This window comes from Microcebus murinus, chromosome 6 (genome assembly GCF_040939455.1).
Source record: "Microcebus murinus isolate Inina chromosome 6, M.murinus_Inina_mat1.0, whole genome shotgun sequence".
NCBI classification, from domain to species: domain Eukaryota; kingdom Metazoa; phylum Chordata; class Mammalia; order Primates; family Cheirogaleidae; genus Microcebus; species Microcebus murinus.
Window position 1 is genome coordinate 45,442,512 of NC_134109.1, and position 24,620 is coordinate 45,467,131.

Here is a 24,620-nt window from a genome sequence, read left to right on the forward strand (position 1 = left end):
GCAACAAAGCCAGTTCTGTCTTTTCAGGAGTTTTACAACATTGGCAGACAGTAGTTTCTTAGGTAAATTCTGCTAATTAAAAATTCATGTTAAAAAACAGGCCTGGGGCCAGGCCCAGTGGCTCATGCCTGTAATCCCAGTGCTTTGGGAAGCCAAGGCAGGAAGATCACTTGAGGACAGGAGTTCCAGATTAGCCTGGGCAGCATAGCAAGAACCTGTCTCTACAAAAACAATTTAAAAATTAGCTGGGCATAGTGGCACACACTTGTAGTCCTAGATACTCAGGAGGCTAAAGCAGGAGGATTGTGTGAGCCCAGGATTTCGGGGCTCCAGTGAGCTATGATCATATCACTGTATGCCACCCTTGGTGACAAGGGAGACCCCATCTCTTAAAAAAAAAACAACCTAGTAAAAGGTAAAATTAAATGCTCTATTACATTTCTTACCGCTCAACAGTTTGAAGAAAAATTATCTACAAGATTGGTATTTCAATAAATCCCTTTAAATAATGTTCTTAAGGTCTACTCTTCCCCTGAAGGAAATAGTTATAGGTAGGGTTTAGTAAATAAAAATTGTGTCATTGAAGACAATAGTTATCTGTATTTAGCTTTAGTTTACTAAGAGTATATGATTTCCTATTGTGAGCCCTATTGTGAGTAAATCTGAGCATGACAAAATGCTGTATAAAACACTTAAAACATGAAGTATATTCATTCACCACATTTTTGAGCATTCTTTGCTAATGAAAAGGATAGTGAGGTGGCAGTTGTGATTTTTTTTTTACTGTGTCCCATGTTTTGTATATTTATACCTCATTGACCGTAAGACGCACAAGAAAATCTCTGAAATCTGGATGCATTTTATGATCATTGGCATTAGCAATATTTTGCCCTTTAGTGGTATCTAAAATAATGATGTAGTTGTGATGGAACCATAGAATTACTTGATGAAGAACTGATTATAGGTAGGCTAAGGGGGGAAAATGGTACTGTAAAAGCAAGAAGTATTTCGTTAATGGGCTGGTAGCTGTTCTATAGATGACCTACTCTTTCCCTCAGAATTCCCTCACCTCCAACTACAACTTGCTCAACTAATCCTTAAAAATACTTGAGCTGGAATTTGAGGCTTGCATGGACTACTGACCATAATTTTCTGTGTCTGTGTGACCTTTGTAGAATGCTCTTAAGTACTTTTCGATATCCAGTGTTAACTTCTTAACCTGTGGGAGTCAAATTGGGTTACTTTTATCTGGAAGGTTAACAATCTAAGTAAAGAAGTTCTGAAGCATAAGTAGTTGAATGAGCTTTTCAATCTTTTTGAGGTATAATGGCACAACAGTTTTAATACAACCACCAATCTTCACAAAATAATTTTAATACTTTGTGCCTGGGCTAGCAGCATCTTGCACTGTGACATTCCTATACATACATAAGCATTTTATCCAAGTACAAATGTTAAAAGCAGAGTAACTTAAGCAATTGCCTATACAAAGGTAAATTAGACACTATAGTTATTTTTCGTCTTGAATCATTTTTGCTGCATAGTAAATTGCAATTACATGTCAGTATAATGTTACTGATCTATAGAATACACTTTGAACTGTGAGGTATGGCAACTCCCTATGAGAGAGAGCTAACATGTAAACCTGAATATTGAGTGATTTTTTTTTTTTTTTTTAGCTGCCACAGATGGGAAACAAAACAAAACAAATCCAGCATTCAGAGACCCTAGAAACAAAAATCTTTTAGTAATTCTAAGCTATTTCCTATCATTTCCTTATTGGACCATTGTTGGATGAACAAAAAAGTAAATACTGAAGTGAAGCTATGTTTGTTATGGGATTATGGATTAAATCAGTTATTTAAAAAAAAAAAAATCCGCCAGGTAACTGCTCATTTACTTTACATCAAGTTGAGATCCTGATATATACATCTCAACTTTATAATTCAAGATTTCAGTTAAATACTTCTAATTCACTTGAATTACCATGGTAATAAGACAATTAGAAACCTTATATTTTCTTAAAAAGGACATGCTTAACATTTTTCTGACATTACTTCTAAACTCAGATGAAGCACGAAATCCTCCCAAAATGAATATTCTGCTCTAAAAAGTTAAGTGGTTGAGAGGTGGGAGCAAAAGCTATCACGATTTAACATTTCCAACATAGAGCAGATACAAAAAAACAGAGGTAACTGCTGTTTTAAACATCTAAAAGATAAGAAATTAACACGAACCAATGAACTCAAATTAGAAGGTAAGAACACTGCCATTCCAGTTTGAATATTTTCAATATTTAAGTTTCATACTTTCAAAAGGGACAGTAATGCAGTTTCCCTAAGTTTTGATGTAATTCCACTTTAACTTCTGTGCCCAGATTACATATTTAATGTTAAAAGTGGGTGGTCACTCATACATTATTTATATACTCTAGAAAATAAATCATGATTGGTTAAATTTATCATGGTTATCTATCACAAAACATCAATGGAAATAAAGGAATCACGGAAATGGAAAGGCTATCAGAAGAACTAGCTGACATAGATTCAAGAAAAAACGAGCTTGCAATGTTCTTATATGAAAAAGAATAAACCTCATGTTTTGTCCACATTGTGTTCTAGATTATGACAGTCCCTTTTTCTAGTGTTTGTGAGAGACTATCTTTAATATACAGTGCTGGGCAGGCACTTTTGTGACAACATAAAATATTATAGTGGTTAGAAAAGGTGGAAAATTACCAGCTATAAAATAATGCTCATAACCAAATATGTATTTTTGACTATACTAGAGGATACGTTTATGAAACTTATCAAAAATCTTAACTGCCTCATTTTTAAAACCTAAATTCACTATTAGGACGATTCTTTTAAGCTGATTTTATGCTGAATGAAGCATCACAGATTATTATTAGATTATAAGAGATCTTTGTTGACCTATCCAATAGTGATCTATTTACAGGAAACCTGTCTTATCTGGTAACTTCACCAACTGGAATTTTTGAACACCCATTACAAATCTTGACTCCACTAGACAACTGTACACCAGATGACCTAATCACATAACAGAATATCAGACCACAATGGGATTAACAATATGTTTTCAGGGTGGTAAGAAAAGGGAAGGGAAATCAGAAGGAGAATACCACCTGGGTCAACAGGAATTAACTCTTAATTAACAGCAATTTTAATTTTCACTCTCCCACTATGTTGGATAAAAAAGCTTTTACTATATTATTACATCATAGGGAGGAAAGCAAAGCAAGTAACTTGGTGTAATAGGTTACTTCACATAGTGCCTCTGGGTGACCAAGGGAATGTGTAGAAATCATTCCCATCAGAAAAGCACCTCAAGAGAGGACTGAGAAAAGTGAGATACAAAGGAGTTTTATTTGTGCTAACCTAAAGTCATCAACTATAAAAAGTTTAAAACACTCTTCTCTTCCCTCACATCTTACTTAAAATAGCAAAAATGTTTCTCTTAGAACAATTTTTATACATATAAATAAAAACATGGAGAACCAAAGATCCATAAAGTGACTTCGCTAAAGAAAATTATGGGGGAAGTTTGGATTAACTGAATGTAAGGAACTGATTAAAATGCTAACTGAAAGTACACTAGAGTCTCCCAACAATCGCTTTCCCCAATAAATGCGTGTTCAAAGAAAAGCTTCTGAGCTGAACAATCTCACAGAATCATAAAGACAACAAAAAATGGAGTAAATGTGTCCCATATTCCAAATAATTTACTAAAGTCTCCTCAAGCCTCATACTTTGAGTTACTAGTTTATGGTTTAAAAAGAAATTACAGAAAAATATTAAGATCTTTTCACTGTTCTACATATTAATTTAGAAGTCATGAGGATTTGATTATTTTTATTTAATGATGCAAGGCACTTTTCTTTTTTGGGCTTCATTTAGAAAAAAATTAGTGCTACATTGGTTTATTATATTCTATTTAGAACCATTTTGGACACAAGAAAAAAGAGCTGCTCAACATTGAAAAGAACAAATACAAAATTTGGCTGTTACCACAAAAAAAAAAAAAAAAAGGAAAGTCACTTGAAAATCTAACACTATTCTTGTTTTTAAGCACTTTTTAAAGCAGAACACATTCCTTTTATCATTAAAACTTGGTGGCTTTTTCTATAGAATAAACAAATTATGAAGGTAACAGGAAGCAGTAATTAGACCATGTCAAAGTAGAAATAGTTGAGTAGTGTCATGATTTAAAGATCATTAAGGGGTCAAGAAGTTTAAACAAAATAATTAAGCTACTGACTTATATACTAAAAATGAAATGTGGCAGATTCCTGCATTTTGTTAATGTTTCTGTAAGAGGCTCCATCATAAAACTGAACTGTAAAATTATTTTTAAAATGTTATAGAACTAAAAATGAATTTTTAGCAAACCTTAGGAAATTCTTGTTATAAATTACCCAAACTTTATAAACAAATCCCCCCTAACTTGCATTTTGTTTAAAGTAATAACTTTATATCATACAAATAAATTTCAAGTATGAAAAGTGCATTATTGCAATAATACCTCTTTGCAAGTCCAAAATTCTTGGTTTATAATAAAACTTGTAAAGTGTTTTTTTAAAAAAAGAAAAAGAAGTAAAACCATCAGTGCCATCTATTGCAGAAGTCCAACATCTTAAAATGTTGCTTAACAAGTTGCAGAGAAACATGTCTGGAAGCAACATATAATTGAAAAGAAACTACTTGTTTTTACCATTTTACATTATCATTCTCTCTAGTATTTTCTCCTTCCCAAATAGAAATTCACATCCTGTAATTTTGCTCTTCAGTCAGCCGTTTTGCGCAGTTGCCACTTGCATATTTCCAAAATCATCATCTTCTTCATGTGTTCTCTTCAAACTGCCTAAAAGTTATTGCATGAAGATAACATAAAATGGAAACTTAAATAAATTCATGTTAGAATATTACAGGCAGTAAAAATTTGTTTTTCATGATGTGATACCATATAAACACTATGAAAATTCTCTAACTGAATTTATAGCAAACTTTAGTAAATTCAATTGTTATAAATTACGCAAATAAGTTTTTTTCTTCATGACAGTATGTATTTTCCCTCCTGAAAATTGAGTATATGTATAATTAGATACTGCATATAATAAATAATTTTTAAAACAGACCCTTTAAAATGATACATCAGTGTTTGGTTACCAAGTTTGTGCTTTTTAGGCATCATAAACGTAACTTAGGACATAAGATTTAAGAAATGAATCTTATATGATTTTTTGTAGATATAATTTTCTTTTTGCTTTCACGAATACTATTATGAATAGTAGCTAAAAATACTTTTCCACTGAAGCTGTGTCTTTTTTTTTTTTTTTTTTTCTTTTTGGAAGAGAACAGAACTTTGATGAAGCTGTGTCTTTTATTACCAACAAGTCTAGGGTTGGAAGGCATGTAGTAGATGAAGAGATTTGCTTTTATCTACTTTTCACATCAGAGTCTGCTAAATACAGAAATATCCTACATAGAATCAAAACTATCCCTATATGCCCAACAGTTATAATCAAGAAATTTGTGTCTCAATGGAGGAAAACTTCAGGGAACTAATGGTTAAACTGGCAGAGGATCTGCTATCTTTTTTGCCTAGCAATGGCATGGCCTTAAACTTACGCCCTAAAGGTTGTGTTAAATCATGGTAATAATGTTAATCCAGAGGACAGATTCTAACATTAAGCTAATATTTCACTGTAAGCTTAATAATACAATCAATTTGTACTGATGTAATATCAATACAAAGGTAAGTTGGAAGAAAATACCCTGGCCATTAAGCTAAATGCAGATGCTGTGATTCAGTTTCACATGAAGTGCTGTGCTTCTATGGGAACTCCAAATGACATGGAGTTGGAGGAGAGTGTGTCAATCATGTTTTCCAGAGAAGATATCAATCTTCATGAAGCAAGAATTGGGAAACCAAATGTGATGCATTTTGGGTGGAGAAAAGAAGATACCCACAGGAAACCATCAGTAGGTTCAGCTTTCTGGAGTACAGATTTAAAGAGAATAAGAGATAGAAATTAAAAATCGGAAAGGCCTTTATCACCTCTGGCATTGTATATATTTTCTTCTGTAGGAATGAAGCCAATGAATACTTTGGCAAAGGAAAATGGTATCACTATTGGAAATGTCTTTCATGAAAATAAGTCTGGCCACAATGTACAGAACAGACCAAATACCAAGAGTTTGTAAAGAAGTCCTATCTGGATCTCAACTAGATTAAGGTTACTACTAAAATTTTAGGAAGGAATTTTAAAGATACTGATGAAACAGATCTTATTGGATTTGGAAAGTAATTAGACAGAGGTGGCAGAGAAAAGAAAAAAGTCAATGATAAGGCCAGGCTCACACCTGTAATCCCAGCACTCTGGGAGTCCGAGATGGGCGGACTGCTCAAGGTCAGGAGTTCGAAAACCAGCCTGAGCAAGAGCAAGACCCCGTCTCTACTATAAATAGAAATTAATTTGCCAACTAATATATCTAGAAAAAATTAGCCGGGCATGGTGGCACATGCCTGTAGTCCCAGCTACTCGGGAGGCCGAAGCAGTAGGATTGCTTGAGCCCAGGAGTCTGACGTTGCTGTGAGCTAGGTTGATGCCACAGCATTCACTTCTAGCCTGGGCAACAAAGCAAGACTCTGTCTCAAAAAAAAAGAGCCAATGATAACTAGGAAGTTGAGAGTGAGGGATGAATATATAGGCAGTACAGTACAGTGGAAAGAATTCTATACTTTTGGATCAGATCACCTGTCCTCAATTTCCAGGTCAACACTAACTTGTGTCAGCTTTGAAAATGAGGGGGTTGGGATACTTCTGAAATAGCAAAGGAGGGGAGAAAGGATTGAAATATTCGTAGCAAGAGAAAAATAGAGGTAGTTCACATCAGTCATACCCTACTGAACTTGAAACATGTTTTCATTTATTAACTACCCTTTATTTTTAATAAGATCACCTAAGTGTGTGTTTGGGGTGCATTCTCCAGACTCCTCTTAGTATGTTAATCTTTTCAACACAGCTATACTACTTAAGAGACTGAAAATTAAACCAAGTAGATATCTGATCTTCCAACTAGCATATTCTAATTGATGAGGCACAATTTACAGTGGTATACACACAGCAGAAGCTCATTATAATACACATTTATTCATCATAAATTAATCCTTTTGAAATTATCTTATTTTAATTCAATAGCTTACCAAAAGTTTTTGAAACAATTTAAATAAGCTTTCTCAAAGAGGAAAAATTTCTTACCTGTGGTTCCAGAATGAACAGATAAAGACCTTTCTATCTGGAGTGGTGATGACATCATCTGTATTGTTAATTTTGCTAGGTAGATGGCTTCATATTCCTAAAAAAGATTATCATTAACTTGAATATACATTTACATTCTTGGATACCTAGTGATTAACATGTATATTACTGGTATTCTTAGTTTACACTGAAAAATCTGGTGCCATATTATTGTAAAGAGAAATGGAGATTTAAAATTCCTACCTCAGATTAGTAATTTCACAACTATCAATAACTATAAATCAAGTCAGGCCAACAGCCTGCACTAGGATATTGCACATTGAACTGCCAGTCAGTATGTGTCTCCTGCCACTGGGGCATTAGCTATAATGACCTTTGACTTCATCTGTTAAAAAAAACCGAAAACCAAAACTGGCAATCTCAGTAGTCCTCTGCTTCCAGTTAAAGATGGAGGAATAAAGGCATTTTTGTCCCTGTCCCCTTTCTGCAAACAAGGAAAACATTTGCTGAAATTAGGAAACATCCATAACCTTGCATATAATGAGAAAAGTAAGGAAGTGATTACCACATGGGTCAGGATAGTGGTTATTATTACAAAAGGAGAGAGTTGTACTTGGAAGAGGCATCAAAAGTACTTTTGGGGTACTGGTAAACATCTAATTTCTTGACTTGGGTAATGGTTGCATGGATGTTTTTTACCTTTCATGCATTTTTCTATGTGTATTATATTCCACAATAAAATTTTCAAAAAATGGAGCCATACTAAGTGAGGCACAGAGGATGACTGTCTCTGCAGTTATCAGACAGAACAGGTACAGTTCATAGTTCTCTAAAAAAGGTGGCAGACCTAAGATAAAACCAACAAGGCCTTTCATAGTATGACAAAGTCAGGAAGTATGAGTGGGCTATAGTGGGGGAAGCAGGGCATATTAAGGAAAACGTGAACACCCACACCTGACATTTTTGCAAGAAGCAGGTTGTAAGTATAATAAAGTGGAGAAGAAACTGAGATGCTTGTAGCCAAGCATCAACTGATCTTGGATAGCTAAAGGTAAAAGCTAAACCAGTAATTCTAGTCTGGCTATACAGGAGACTAGGCACTTAAAAATCACTTGAGGCACTTAAAAAACTACATACCCAGGCCAGGGCCCACACTCACTGATTGTCATTAAGGATTCCTAGGTGACACAAATGTGTGTACAGTGTCTATCAATTTAAACAAAACAAAGCTGTGACACAAGGCACTCTGCTGCTTACTGAGAGAGTAACTGGGAAAATTCAAGCTATCTCCTTCCCCAACCATTCCTCTGGCTCCTTCCCTACAACTTTTTTCTTGAGCAAATAGCTAATCTAAGAATACCTCCAGTTCAAAGATGAACAATAACCAAAAAGGAACCAGTGTAGGTCTTAATCAAAGTTTTTGCAAGGAAAAAAAGAAAAGCAACACTGTAACCAAAAGGCACAAATATCACACCATGAAGCAGATGAAAATGACAACCCAATCAAAGCAAATATGGCTATTATGGGACCGTTTGCATCCCCTCAAAATTCGAATGTTCAAGTTCTAACCCTCAATGCATTGGTATTAAGAAATATATTAAGAGATAGGGCCTTTGGGAGGTAATATGGTTAGATGAGATCATAAGGGTAGAGCCCCCATGATGGATTGGTATCCTTATAAAATATAAGGGTACTATGCACCTCTGCCCCCTTGTGAGGACACAGTAAAAAGGCAACAATCTTCGAGCCAGAAGGGCCCTCACTAGGAAATGAATCAGCTAGCACATTGATTTTGGACTTCCTAGCTTCCAGAACTGAGTAATAAATGTGTTTCTTAAACCACCCACTCTGGTATTTTGCTGTGGCAGCCTGAGTTGCTTAAGCCAATGGCATTCCTGAAATAAGTTAAAAGAAGAGATAAAAGGACTCATGGAAGAAATATGACAACAGAAGTAGACGACCATCAACTATCTAAGCTCAACAAAGCAACAGAAGAGAAAAAATACAAAGCCACAGAAATAATGAATAGTAAAATCAACAAAGAGAATAGACCATACCATGTAGTTTTGGCAAAATATTAATTTCTCTTTTTCTTCTAGATTTTTCCAATTTGCACACAGATAGGCTATACTCTTCCATCCTAGAAAACAAACTCTAAACCCTAGTTCTCCCTCTCATTACTATTTCTGTTTTTCTTCATTTGAAAAAAACATCCCAGACACCAAACCTTCCTGATTTTCTTTTCTTCTACCTCATTGGCCACTCCTTTTCAATTTTCTCTACTAATTCTTCATTCATCTCACCAATCTCTATATGTTTGAGTAAACTAGGTTTGATGTGGTGGCTCATGCCTGTAATCCTAACACTCTGGGAGGCCAAGGCAGGAGGATAGCTTGAGCTCAGGAATTGGAGATCAGCCTGAGCAAGAGTGAGAACCCATCTCTACTATAAATAGAAAGAAATTAATTGGCCAACTAATATATATAGAAAAAATTAGCCAGGCATGGGCATGGTGGCGCATGCCTGTAGTCCCAGCTACTCGGGAGGCTGAGACAACAGGACCACTTGAGCCCAGGAGTTTGAGGTTGTTGTGAGCTAGGCTGATGCCACGGCACTTACTCTAGCCTGGGCAACAAAGCAAGAATGTCTCAAAAAAAAAAAAAAAAAAAAAAAAAACCAAAAAACCCAAAACAATGCGGCATGAGACATGGAAGACAAACTTGAGAAAAATCAAGCTGAAAGAAAAAAGAACAAAGTTGAAAATAATTACAGAGAAAATGGCAGACATGGAAGATAAAATGGAACCAAAATAAACTATACTGGGGGAGGGGACAAAATATGAATCAGAACAATAATAAAAATGGCAAATACATAAGAAGAAAATTTTCCTGAAATAAAGGAAGGCTTGAATTTGCAAGTGGCAAGGGCATACTATGACTCAGAAAAACTGATATAGAGCAATCAACAAAGTACATCTTGATAAAGCACCTTATGCTCACCTATATACAACAACCTCCCTCTGCTCCAAGTCAACTACTCTAAGAAGGAAAATTTTAAAAATTGGTCTGTCCCCATACTCCTCTAAAATGATATTTAACATCAGGACTGTGTCCAAAGCCATCACAGAAAAAGTATTAAAAAGTTTTAATCTAGCCAACTGTCATTCAAACATAAGGGCAACATGGAAGTGATATTTGAACTTCAAAGAAAAAAAAGAAATGTATGGACAACAAAAAAATATTTTCCAATATGCAAACACTTAGGGAATATTGTCTTCACGAACTGTTCTTGAAAATAGCATTCAAAGACATTCCAAGAGTTGAGCAAAGAAGCTGGGAATTGGCTGAATCCTATTAAATGTATAACTAAGGATAAACAACTAGAGAATATGGTTATAGAATATTTTATACTATAACAATGCAAAAAAGGTACAATTTTGAGAAATATAGGAGGTAGTATAAGTAGATGATTCTATACTGGTCAAAACTATTTAAAACTGTTAAATAATAAGACGTAAAATATTTAAATATTTATAAAGGTATAGCAGTGGAGGGGAGGGACAAAGCAGAAGTATATAACTTCATTTTTTCATAGTGGAGAATCAACTGTTATTTACATGTAATAACTTAAGAAACAAACATTTAAACCCATATAAAGTTATAACTGTATCCATTAGAACTAAAAATAACTTAAAACCTTAAAAATTATCAAAATAACAAAAACATATCAAGAATGCAAACGATTTAAAAAAGGATGCATTTGAAACAAAAACCACATATTCCTGAAAAATATGTCCAATTCCTGAAAAAAAAAAAAAGAAACAAAAACCATAATATGAAATCAAATGGTGGACATCTGTCATTTTCAGTAAGTTAAAGTGGGATAAATTCACCTATTAGAGAAAAGGTGATACTGGATCAAATAGCAAAACTTCACCATGGGCCACATTTAAGAAATGCATCTAAAACAAAATGATTTAGAAAGGCTGAAAGAAAAGGAATGGGAAAACAGGCAAATGCAAGGAAACAAAGTAGGGTTTATGATAATATTAAACAAGGTTATTGCAAGGTAAAGTAATTGAAATAGAAAACGGTACTACCAAAATGAAAAGCTAACTTGAGGTTTTATATACCAAATAATAAATACAGCAACAAAACTGGCAAAAACAAAAAAAACCCAAAAAACTAGAGTGAATAAAAAACAAACACAAGATAGTAATAGATTTCAATTCACCTCTGTCAGCCCAAGACAGATCAAGGGGACAAATATATCAAACTTTATCCCCTGAAAACAGAGAATAAATCTTCTTTTCAAATGTCCATGAAATTCATAAAGACAACTATATATAAGACCACAAAGGAAACTTCAAAAAGTATTAGAAACCATTGTGATTAAAATTCAATAAAACTTAAGTAGCTTACGAACAAAAATAGTAATTATAAACCCTGTCACCTATATAAACCGTTAAAAAAAAAAACCTCCTCAACACATTAGATAAAAATAAAATGAAAACCAAAATCACAGAATATCAAGCTATAACAATAAAATAATGCATATCAGAATCTGTAGCATATGATTAATGCAATGCTAAGAGGATGATTCATAGTCTTGAATTCTTCAATGAATGAAAAGAACAGCAGCAGTAGCAACAATAACAAATCCCAAGGAAAGCACCAAGCAAGCAGAAACTTGAATACAGAAAAATGACATGGACCAACTAGATTTAAAAAAAAAAAGCACATACAATCAGAAACAAGAATGGAAAAATAACCATGGAATCAGAAGATACTAAAATTCAAGATATTATTTTCCCTAAATTTATGTAGAATTCTTATGAATGATTATACAGAAGATTATGAAATCATCCAAAGTGACCTGATGAGTATCAGAAAATTCACCAATTGACCAAATGAATAAAACTGTCTGAGAATTGGCCCACTCTTAAAATATATGAATGAATGAAATGAATAACTGAATTAAATAAACACATTAAGTTCAGAGGTTTTCAGAGGTGCTATATAGCACTAATGCATCAAGAAACAGACACTCCAATCTAATTTAATTTTCTCCAGGGCACAAACGAAAGGAGAGCTTCCATTTTAAATATGAAAATCCTGTGACAGATACTAAAACCAAAGAAGGGTATTAAACCAGTATCACTTATTAAACTGATTCCAAAATCCTGAAAAAAATATTAGCAAATAGAATCCTGCAACACATTAGGAGAACAATCTACCATAACCAGTGGGATCCATTTTTGGACCAAAAGGATGATTCAATATTAGAAAATCTAACATGTGATTCAGTAACTCAACCTAACATATTAATGGCTCAAAGGATTGTAAAGCGAGTCATTCCAAAAACACACCTTTTTTTTAAACGGCAAAAATCAATTATTATTTCTGATAAAAAAAACTCCTAACAGAGGAATAAATAAATACACACACACACACACACACACACACACACACAAAACCACTAGAAGCACTGGCATTAAAATCAAGACTAAGGGGACATGGTGGTATATTGCTATAGCCCCTAACTACTCCAGAGGCTGAGGCAGAAGGACTGCTTGAGCCCAAGAGTTCAAGTCCAGCCTGGGCAACATAGCAAGACCTTGTCTCTCAAAAAAAAAAAAAAAAGTATGAGCACTGTCACTAGTATTACTTATCATTGTTCTGATACAATGAACATCCAATGAAAAAGAAGAAAAAATTAAATTGGACCCCAAGGCGACAAAATTATCATGAGTTGACATGAGATGAAAAGTTAAGATAATCAACTGAAAAATTTTTTAGAATCAATCAAGAGTTTAGTACATTTGCAACTGAAAATATAATGAAAATTAATAGCTTTTCTATATACAAATAACCATGCAGAAAACATTGAAGAAAATACAATTTCACTTATAATGGGAATAACAGAAAATACTTAGGAATACATTTCATAAGAGATGCTTATGTTCATACAAAGAAAACTTCAAAATTCTAAAGGGCATGGAAGTTGACCTGAATAAATGAAACAATCTTAGAGAAGACTAAAAATTTAGGCCAGGTGTGGTGGCTCACGCCTGTAATCTTAGCACTCTGGGAGGCCGAGGTGGGAGGATTGTTTGAGCTCAGGAGTTCAAGACCAGCCTGAGCAAGAGCAAGACCACGTCTCTACTAAAAATAGAAAGAAATTAGCCAGACAACTAAAAATATATAGAAAAAGTTAGCTGAGTACGGTGACGCATGCCTATAGTCCCAGCTACTTGGGAGGCTGAGGCAGGAGGATCGCTTGAGCCGAGGAGTTTGAGGTTGCTGTGAGCTAGGCTGACGCCATGGCACTCTAGCCCGGGCAACAAAGCAAGACTATCTCAAAAAAATAATAATAATAAAAATAAAAAAATAAAAATTTAAAGGTGTCAATTTTTTCTGAACTACAAATGTAGAGACAATATTATTTTAAATGCCTACAGGCTGTTTCCAATAAAGGTCACACCAGAAAATAACTGTAGGAACTCTTCAGGAAGATTCTAAAACATTAGTGAGGGGATCTTGAGCCATAAAATAAATTATTTATATAAAATTACAGTATTTTAAGCTGATACAGATTCAGCAATAAACAGATCAATGGAACAGAATACAAAGACCAGAAGTAGACCCAAACAAAGATCAGGATTTTGGTCTATAATAAAAATGGTATTTCAGACAGAGTGCCGTGGCTCAGGCCTATACTTCTAGCACTCTGGGAGGCCAAGGGCGGAAGACTGCTTGACATCAGGAGTTCAAGACCAGCCTGAGCAAGAGTGAGACCTTATCTCTACAACAAACAGAAAAATTAGCTGGGCAGGGTAGTATGCGTCTATAGTCCCAGCTACTGGGGAGGCTGAGGCAGGAGGATCACTTGAGCCCAGGAGTTTGAGGTTGCAGTGAGCTATGATACTACTGCAACTCTAGCCAGGGTGACAGACCAAGACTCTGTCTCCAAAAAAAAAAAAAGAAAACGTATTTCAAATCAGTGGGCTAACTACAGATTTCCTTAATATACAAAGAACTCTTACAAACCAGTGAGAAAAAGACCAACAACTTGATAGAAAAATGGGCAAAGAATACCAATAAACAATTCACAGAAAAATAAATACAAATAACCCAAAACATAGGAAAGGACGTCCAAACTTATTCAATCAACAGGAATCAAATTAAACCATATGGAATTGCCACTTTTACCATCATGATGGCAATGATAAAAAAATTTGGTGAATGATTTTTTGGCTACTGGTATTGATTAAGGTAGAAGGAAAGAATGATTCCTTGTTTCCTGTTGGTATAAATTTACACTATTTCATCACTTTAGAAGCAATTTAGAAACATCTATCAAATTTCAAATGTACTCTAACCCAGCAATTCCACTATAATCAATTATCTTTCAGGTATACTCACACATGTACACAAAGATGTATCTATCAGGATATTTTCCCACTACTGTGTATAATCATGAAGGGTAAAAACAACCTTAAGATCCTTAAATAAGGAATGGGTTGTACAAAATCGTGATGCATATGTAGTCTACAAACTTTAAGCAAATAGAGCTATATGAGTTGTTATAGAATGATCTTCAAGATATACTGTTAAGGAGACTTACTTTACATTGTATTCTCCTTAGGCGATGCTGAATTTTAATTTTTTTAACTATATGCATATTTTATTCTTTCAAATACAAAATACAAAAATTAGTTTTAAAAAACACAGTAAAAGGCAAAGAAATTTATAAAGTTAGTTATTTTCATAATCTATAATATAAATTTTAAAAAGCATTTTACGTAAACAAGCTAAAGATAGACATACCACTGTTTCTCTTTTGAATTAAGTAAAAATTAGAAGTAAATTAAATATTTAATTTTGGTAACTGAAACCCATTGTGTAAGCTCTTGATTATGTGAATTTTATTCCCGCATAAGTGGATGTAATTAGCTAGAGCACATTGTTCAGCCTGTGATTTTCTCTCTTAAAAAATATTGACTACCTGGTCTAGTCAGATTAATTCAGAGGTTTATGTTGCTGTTTTATTCAGTATGTCTGCCAAGCATCAACAAAATTTGAAACAATATGCGAAGGATAAACAGAGAATAGAAAAAGCTGCTATCTTTAGTATGCTTAAATTCTCTCTCTCATCCTCTGTATGAGCAGAATGGAGAAAATTTAGAAATTTTTAATTATCTTACTTAGGTTTAACAATGTGCCTTTAACCCTTTTTTTCCCTTGGCAATGGCAACTTTTAAAGAATACTTTTAAGTAGAGATGTAAACTTGAATAAAGAATCAAATTAGATTATGGCAATTTAAAGTAAATTCTATACCTAAATTACATGGACAAAAGATTTTAAGTAACTTACTTTCTGACTGCCTTAAAAGGGAAGAAAAATGAAGTTACCTGAAGTTGATGGACAAATCCGATATTAGGATTAATACAAAATCTTCTTTCTTGAACATAAGCAAATGCCTCTCTTAAAAAAGGAAAAGAAAAAATTAATGTGATGGCACTGTTTCATGAACTAAGTTTCCCAGAATTTACCTAAAGTAAGAATTTATCTAAAAATTTAAACAGGAAAGCATGATCATACAGCTTAACAGTAGTGAGTTGCAGTGGAAAAAATATGGTCAGACTAAATATCACAATCCCTCTGCTCACGAGCTGTGTGTCCTAGGGGAACTTGCTCACCTTCTCTAAACTTTATTTTTCTTATTTATTTTCACTATTATTACTGACAAGATTCCAAATAATAAAGAGAATATATAAAACGTTAAGTCCATAATGCATGTTAAATTTTTTCAAATGAATAAAACATTTGTATTCAATTAATATTCCTTTAAGAACTGACACTTTTAAACAAAATTTTCTGTTACAATTTAAACATAAAGGGGGAGTGACATACAAAGAGGTGTGAATGATTACTACAAGATTTTTAACTGGTATAAGACAAACTGAGAAAGGAAATACCATACACTAACCAGGTTTCTTCTTTGTTTTGGGGCAAAAATCTCATGATCTCCCCCTTTAAAAATCTTTGTAGTATAGTTGAAAAAGATGATTTTTGATAACAAAGACTACCTTGAACTGTGAATAGATGCTACAAACAATTCCTAGGTAATTTTTCATCCAACTATTGTTAAAGGAGAGCATAATAAATTAGCCTTTTAAACAAGGCAAACACTAACACTTATGTCCAAGTGTTTTTAAACTCAAAAACAATTCCCTGCGGTTAATCCAATTATAATGGGTTAATCCATCTATGTTACCTTGGTTTCTTTTTTTTTTTTTTTTTTTTTTTGAGACAGAGTCTCGCTTTGTTGTCCAGGCTAGAGTGAGTGCCGTGGCGTCAGCCTAGCTCACAGCAACCTCAAACTCCTGGGCTCGAGTGATCCTTCTGCCTCAGCCTCCCGAGTAGCTGGGACTACAGGCATGCGCCACCATGCCCGGCTAATTTTTTATATATATATATCAGTTGGCCAATTGATTTCTTTCTATTTATAGTAGAGACGGGGTCTCGCTCTTGCTCAGGCTGGTTTTGAACTCCTGACCTTGAGCAATCCGCCCGCCTCGGCCTCCCAAGAGCTAGGATTACAGGCGTGAGCCACAGCGCCCGGCCTTACCTTGGTTTCTTAAAATAACAAGTTAGCACTAGCTCCATAAAACCACAAAAATATCAGCCTAAGCAGATATAAACAGATAGATGAATGAGGTTAAGAGAATAATCTTGGGATAGAGGGTCTGCCTAATCAAGAATGACTACATGAAAAAATCAGGGGAATATTAACTTCAAACTCCCAAGCCATTTCTATTAAGTTTCATTTTAATGAGAATTTAAATTGTGGCCAGGTTTTGGAGTACTTTCTTACCTATATTTCATTCCAAATGTTTCCATAATGTATGCAATAACAAACGCAGCACTGCAGAGGGAGAAAAAATTTTTAGAAAAAAACAGAAAGCACAGCTCATTAATTAAATGTTAAAGAAAGATAATCTCTAACTCCATACCTTCTGGATATCCCTGCATTTCCATGCACAAGAACTTTTCCTGAAAAACAATAAAGTTATTCTGATAGAAAAACACCCGAGTCAGCAGTTGAAATATAGTGAAACCACACATATCATACCACATTAAAATAAATCTTTGTTATTTTACATCATGTACATACCACTTGGATATTTATTAATTTTCAAATTTTTATAATTTATTTATATTAACTGTATAGAAAATACAACAGACTTTTAGATTAAAGAAATTTAAAGCTCACAGAGAATTTTAAAACAATTCTATAGGGATATTTAAGAAACCTTATCCAAATGAAATTAGTTGGGAAAATACAAATTTGGGTATAGTCTAACATATAATTACAATTTCCACATCTTGGATTTAAGACAAATACCAAGTAAAAACTTAACAAACAAATAATCTCCTAAAAATAAACATTTACTAAGTAAAGGAAATATCATTTACCTCCAGTTTGTAAGCTCTCATCAATAAATTCTTTACTCTAAAGGCAAAAGACAATGTGTTACAATAAAACATGTGGATTACCCTAAGCATAAAATACATATAATGAATCAAAATGAAATCCATTGAGAACAATTTCCTAATTTATATGTATAAAAATTATCTTAATTCAAGAATTTACAAAATGCTACAAATAGAATTATTATAAGTAAAAAAAAATTATGCAGGGGCTAAAATTTAATTTAAAAAATCTAATAAATTCAATGTGTGATTTCTCAAATTTTTGGAGATCTTAAAAATATTTTCTACAAATAATTTTCTTTAAAAAACAATCACACAATTTTCAGTCACAACAAAGTGAAAGAGGTAAGTTTTAGAACCGACAATTAAGATGTCAAATCATAAATAAATTTAAATGATATTTTTAAAATACTGATACCTACCATAGGGAAAAAACGTATTATATTTTCAACTGGATTATCTGCAATATCCAAGACTAAATATCTGAAAATAGAATATTTTGTGATAAGCACACTTTAAATAAAACTCTTGATGTATAAAAAATAACTTTGAATATTTCTTGGTAACCATGAAAAGAATGCAAAACATTCAAAATATCATATTCCCAAGAACTGGGTCATAGATTTTATACTGCTTGAGGAAATATAACCATAAACACTTAAAGCCTTAAACAACATGTTAACATCTTCTATATTTTAGTATAAAACAATCCACATAGTTAAAACAGGAAAAAATAACAAAAACCCACAAGCAGGAACAAAACTTTCCTCTAGATCAGACTGGACCTAAAAAAATAGATAAAAAGTACCCCTAATGGTTACCATTCTTTTATTTCTAGCAATTTTCCTAAGACCAGGAAATTGTTCTCTAAGTGGTCCTGTGAGCCCTCCTCATAACCCTACAAAGGACACTTTAGAGAAAATCCAAAGTCTGAATTAGAAGAAGCTAATAAAAACAGAAGGCACTATTGATGGAACTGTTCATGAGTCAAAGATTCACTGTTTAAACTAATCTTTAGTAAAGCAAAAAACAGGTAAGAGAACACCTACGTTGAAAATGTATACCTTAAAAAACATTTAAAATAAGGCATTATTAATGTGCTAGGCTTATTTTATTTTGTGAAAAACTTCAATTTCTAACCTAAGACCACCTGTTTATTAACACAACTGTTAAGTAATTAACTCAGTTATGAAATCAGTTTTTAAGGTCAATTTTGCTTTTAAAATTACAGTTCTTCAATGATCACTTAGGTGTTAACAACTTCAAAAAATTCAGGGCTTAATATAGAAGTTGAAGCTCAGGATCTGAGGAAAATCAAATGTTTAACTCATATGAATTCTGACAAAAACTGTATCCTAAAGTGATTGAGTAGCCCTGTTGTATACAACATTTCAGAGAAAAAAAAAGTTAACTCAGAGTCAAACTAAAAAATTTTAATGCATGCCATTTTCAATGTCATGAACTTCTGGTAGAACTATTAATCTATAAGTAGCTAGTATTTTTAAGTCTAAGGAGAAATGGTTCTTCCATCAGGATAAAGAATTTGTTCCAGGAACATTTGGTTAATGTCAAATTAAAACTACATAAGACACCATTTTTAATCCATCAGACTTGGAAAAATATTAAATACTTTATAATTCTGTCTTGGAGAAATACCAAAGGAAAAGTCACTCTCACACACCCGATAGAGGGAATGGAAACTGATACAAATCACTGAAGTGCAATCTGCAACATCTACCAAAATTTAAATGCTCATATTCTTAGATCCAGCAATTCTATTTCTAGAAATTTATCCCATCAATATACCCATATATGAATTAAACAACATGTACAGGGATAGTCATTATAGGCTACATATATTAATAAAACTCTGGAAACAATGTAAATGTCCAACAATAGAGTGACTGACTAAATTTTAGTATAGTCATACAATGGATTATGACACAACTTAAGAATAAAGCAGCTTTATGTAAGTACTGATATGAAGCAATTTCCAAAAAATATAAAGTAAAAACAGCCAGTGTAAAAAATAAAAGTTATCTATAAGACTATGCTCATATATATAACTTAACAATGGAAGGATATTCAATAAAGGGGTAACAGTAAGTGACTTGAGGGAAAGGAATTGAATACCTAGGGGTTAGAAACAGAGAAACCTACTTTTTAGTATATTCTTTTGAACTGTTAGAATTCTACATTATGAGAATGAATTATTTAAATATTTTGAACAAAATTTATTTTAAAAATGATGTACTGGATGACTCATCTTTACAAACTGGATTTGTACAAAAGAAAGTCTGATGGTATAAAACCTGAAATAAAACTTCATTAAATGTTTGTTACCCTGAACATGTTTTATAAATCATAGCAATACTTCTTACCTAAATAATGGTTGAAAGTTTGGTTTAATAAAGTTTGCTTCAATATTTTGTCGTATGCATATTATATGAGTTATTCCATGTTTCTGTAATATAGGTAGCTGTAAAAAAAAAGAAAAAAGGGGAAGGGTGACAAGGAAGAGAAATAGTTTAAAATATAAAACACCATCGTAATGTAACACAGATGTTTAAAAATACACAAACTCTACAAGCTAAAGGATGACCCAAGAAAAAAAAGAAAAAAAAGTAAAATAATATATTTATTTAAAAATTATAAAAAAAAAATACACAAACTCACATTTGAGCTTTAAATCCAGAGTATTAAAGCTAATTTTATAATAACGTACCTGAAGTGATCAGCAAGATATTTCAAGGATTCAAGATTAATACACTAAATGTCTTCAAAAGGTTAACAGGAATACATCTATAATTTTAGAGCTTCATAGGACCTTTATGTACGGTGTTTGGCACAGTGTTTGGGAAACATAGCAAGTGTTTAGTAAACAGCACTCATATACATTGACTGCAACCTTTATTTTTCAGAGGGGACCACTAACATACAACATAGTTACATTACCAAATACTTGAACATCACTGACCTACTAATTAATAGCAAGACCCAAGCCCATATCTCTGAACTACTCCCCACCTCCCTAGTATACATGTTCTACTACAAGCCAGAGTTAATTTCTATAATTCACAGAATCTAATTAACCCTTCACCATTAAAAAATTTTTCTAAAGTGTGAAAATGGCAACTCCAATGACATCTTATTCTATTCTATTCAAGGTTGAGTACCACTTATTGGAAATGCTTGGAACTAGATAGAACCAGAAATGTTTTAGATTTCAGATTTTGAAATATTTGCATACACATACTGAGATGTCTTGAGGATGGAAACCAAGTTTAAACCCAAAATTCACTGTGAGATCATGTCAACATTCAAAAAGTTTCAGATTTTGGAGGATTTCAGATTATTGTATTAGGTAGGGATACTCAATCTGCAGTGCTTTTGGCTGTATACTTAAAAGCAATTTAACATAACAATTCTAGAAATTAGCAAGTAATAAATTTTTATGTGCAAGTGAGTATAGGTTTCAGTGAGTTTATAGATCACATGTTATTTTACTAGCTAGAACGTTAAATTCCATGAGAGTTAAGATTTCTTTTCAAGGAGTCATAGTTAAGTATGTGCAATACATGTAACATAGTTCAAATTAAGTATCAAGTATGTGTCACATAGTTAAGTTGTTCAATAAATGAATTAATAAACCATGCTGGCATGAGAAATCAGAGTAACCGTAAATTGCCTATGACACCTTCAGTTTATAATTCTATATGTTCCCACTTTCTGTATTAAATAGTCCAGAATAATAGCACTAATAATTCATGAGAGAAGTAAAAAATAATTTGTGTTATGAATTGAATGTTTGTGTCACCCCAAAGTCATATGTTGAAGCCCTTATCCCCAAGATGTAATGGTATTAAGAGGTGGGCCTTCAGGAGGTAATTAATTTTAGATGAGGTCATGAGGATTAGTACCTTGTAAGAAGAAAGAGACAAGAACTTGCTCCCTTTGCCATGTAAAGTTATAGCAAGGCCACAGGGATATACAAGCCAGGAAAAGGCCCTCACCAGAACCAGACTATGCTGACACCCTGATCTTCCTAGCCTCCAGAACTGAGAAATAAGTATCTGTTATTTTCAGACACCCAGTCTAGGGTATTTTGTTACAGCAGCCTGCGCTGACTGAGATAACATGGTCTTCAAAAATTTTAAATGTTGATTTTTGCAACAAATTTTCTTATGTCAGCATAGTTCACAGTTCAATTATCTTTGTATTTCCTGAATATATTCTGAGTTAGGGAAAGTGAGGTAAGCATTTGGTAGGATTAATCATTAAACAATCTTCTATATTTACATTTATGCTGACCTCCAAAATGAATTCAATATTCATTCCTTAGTTTACACTTGGATCAATGGATTTGTTTATATAAAGCAAATTATGTCCTTACCTTGTATCTACAGTCAAAAAATTTTACAAAAAGATATAGTTCAAAATTTGAGCCGAAATTTGTCCCTACTGAATAAACTGTATTTGAATGGAATAAAAGAAATGCTTAAGTCTGTTGGGCATGGTGGCTCGGCCTGTAATCCCAGCAACTGGGGAGGCCCAGACAGGAAGATCACTTGAGCCTACAAGTTTGGGACCAGACTGGGCAACATACCAAGACCCTGTCTCTAAAAAAAAAAAATAAATATAATTACAAAAAAAAAAAAAAACTAGCCAAGAGTACTGTGCACCTATAGGTATCATTTCAGCCTAGGAGTTCGAGGTCGTGAGCTATGATCATGCTACTGCATTTTAGCCTGGGCTACAGAGCAAGACCTTATCTCTTAAAGAAAAAAAAAGTTATATTTAAGTAAGTGAATCTTTAAAAAGGAGTTCATTCACTGAGGTCTATTTATCTCCATTATTTTGTTTGGTTTTGGATGATGGTATCTATAATTACCTGTCCTGTCCTTTCCCTAGCACAATTTCACCAATTTCCCATATTCCAACTTAGCTGTAGGTCATCAAAATGAGCAGGGTTACTCTTGGTCACTCCTTAACAGTCAAAAAACCTTCTAGTTTCAAGATGAATACTCTTTTCAAAAATCCTAATCTCCTAAACTTCATAAGAACATCAAATTATATCATAGAGACAGCATATTATTATTTGAATATACTAAATTCTAAATAGGAAAGTATTAAAGAAGACATTTGAGATACAATATTTGACATTATAACTCAAAGTTAATTAGTAGTATTGTCATAATTCATAGACCTGGATGTTTTAGAAGTCACAAGAACATTGCTCTACATATTAAAAGGCGATCTACCCATTTTAACTAAAGAAGTCCATTACAGTTGGACTACATGGGACAGCAATACAGGCCGAATATCCCTTCTCTGAAATGCTTGGGACCAAAAGTGTTTTGGCTTTTGGAATATTTGCATTATACTTAATGGTTGAGCATCCCTAATACATAAATATCAAATCTGAAATGCTCCAGAGCATTTCTTTCAAGTGGAGCATTTCAGACTTCAGATTAAGGATGTTGAATCTGAATAGTACAATGCTTCCCAACCTGGAGCACCTAGTCCTCTAAAATCTAGAAAACCAGAAATAAGATGAATCATTTGCAATTAAAAAACACAACTTCTTAACCCTAGATAAGGAAAGGTTAACTAAAATGGTAAAATTCCTTATTTTGCACTTCAACTGTATCTCATTTTGTTCCAAAGCTATGATTAGCAATCTAGATGTCTAATGTTGTAGAGAGTAAATAAATTATTAAAGGTCAAATGTTTGGTAAATCTTTCAAACACATGCATTTCATAAGAAGAATAAAACATAAAACTTTATTTATGATTTGTGCTGAAACACTTAAGAACCATGGGTCCAATGAAATTGGGAAAGAGGAAGGTACCCCAGAGTGACAAATACTATTAACAATTAGTGTTTCTGGATGTTTCTTTAAATAAAACTCTTTATTACTGTTAATAAAAAACTTACCCAAGAAAACTTGGTTAATAAAGTCTGTCTTGCTAAAGCTAACTTAAAATTCATACCTTGCTTTTCATAGCAGAAGAATATGGGCCTAAGAACAATCCAGGTAAAATTTCCTAGAAAAAAATTGAGATATTTACCATCAGCAATTTAAATCTATACAAAGTATGTACCATATAATTGAATTTGTGGGGGTGTTTTCTTAGTTGTTATAATAATTTGCTTAAAAGTTTGTTATTTAGGGAGCATTTCCTAGCCACACTGAGCAAATGATTTGGAAGAGAAATATGATGTGCCTTTATAATATCAAATGAGACATTAAAAGTTTAAATATAGTTCTGAAAAGTCAGACATTTGAACTTCTGTAAGTGCTTTTTATAAGAGGTTTGGGTAGAATTAGTACATTGTATTATTGCTTTTAGATTAATAAAACCTCTCTAATTTTACTTCTCTGCTATAATCTAGAAACAAAATAGGTATAAAAGAAATCACCCCTTTGGAATTACACAAGACCTTATTCAGCCAAAACAAAAGCAGCATAAGATAGAACAGAATTAGAGTTATTACCTATAGTTAACAGAAGCAAACTCTTACTGCAAATTAAAAAGTCCAGAATCAAACATTTGCCTGTTCATGAAGTTTCAATAATTTAAATAAGGACCTTCTAAACGCTCAATTCACATTTAGTCTATGTAAATTCAACATAGAAAGTTTTTAGTCTGGATATATCATACCCCAGATACTAATATAATGGTGTAATTTTCTAGTTTAGTTCTATAAGACATCATAATTATTTGTGTATAGGACCGATTTCTCCCACCAGCTTCTTACAGGCAGAAATTACATTTTACTCATCTTTCATTCCTCATAGCACCAAATTATAATGCCTTATAGGTACTCACATAT

The 24,620-nt window shown here is 33.0% G+C and overlaps 1 protein-coding gene across 1 annotated transcript in view; it reads right to left on the bottom strand.

Moving 5' to 3' along the window:
- Nucleotides 1-1,356: 1,356 nt before the first annotated feature.
- The window catches only part of STYX (serine/threonine/tyrosine interacting protein), a 38,047-nt gene continuing 14,783 nt past the window's right edge, over nucleotides 1,357-24,620 (bottom strand). The window contains exons 3-11 of the mRNA XM_012758021.3: nucleotides 23,777-23,830; nucleotides 20,164-20,261; nucleotides 18,205-18,265; nucleotides 17,765-17,801; nucleotides 17,302-17,341; nucleotides 17,163-17,213; nucleotides 15,697-15,769; nucleotides 7,283-7,379; nucleotides 1,357-4,881 (exon numbers count right to left, since the gene is read on the bottom strand). Coding sequence (XP_012613475.1) covers nucleotides 4,808-4,881; nucleotides 7,283-7,379; nucleotides 15,697-15,769; nucleotides 17,163-17,213; nucleotides 17,302-17,341; nucleotides 17,765-17,801; nucleotides 18,205-18,265; nucleotides 20,164-20,261; nucleotides 23,777-23,830 — 585 coding nt within the window. The 3' untranslated portion in view covers nucleotides 1,357-4,807. The remainder of the gene's footprint in view (nucleotides 4,882-7,282; nucleotides 7,380-15,696; nucleotides 15,770-17,162; nucleotides 17,214-17,301; nucleotides 17,342-17,764; nucleotides 17,802-18,204; nucleotides 18,266-20,163; nucleotides 20,262-23,776; nucleotides 23,831-24,620) is intronic.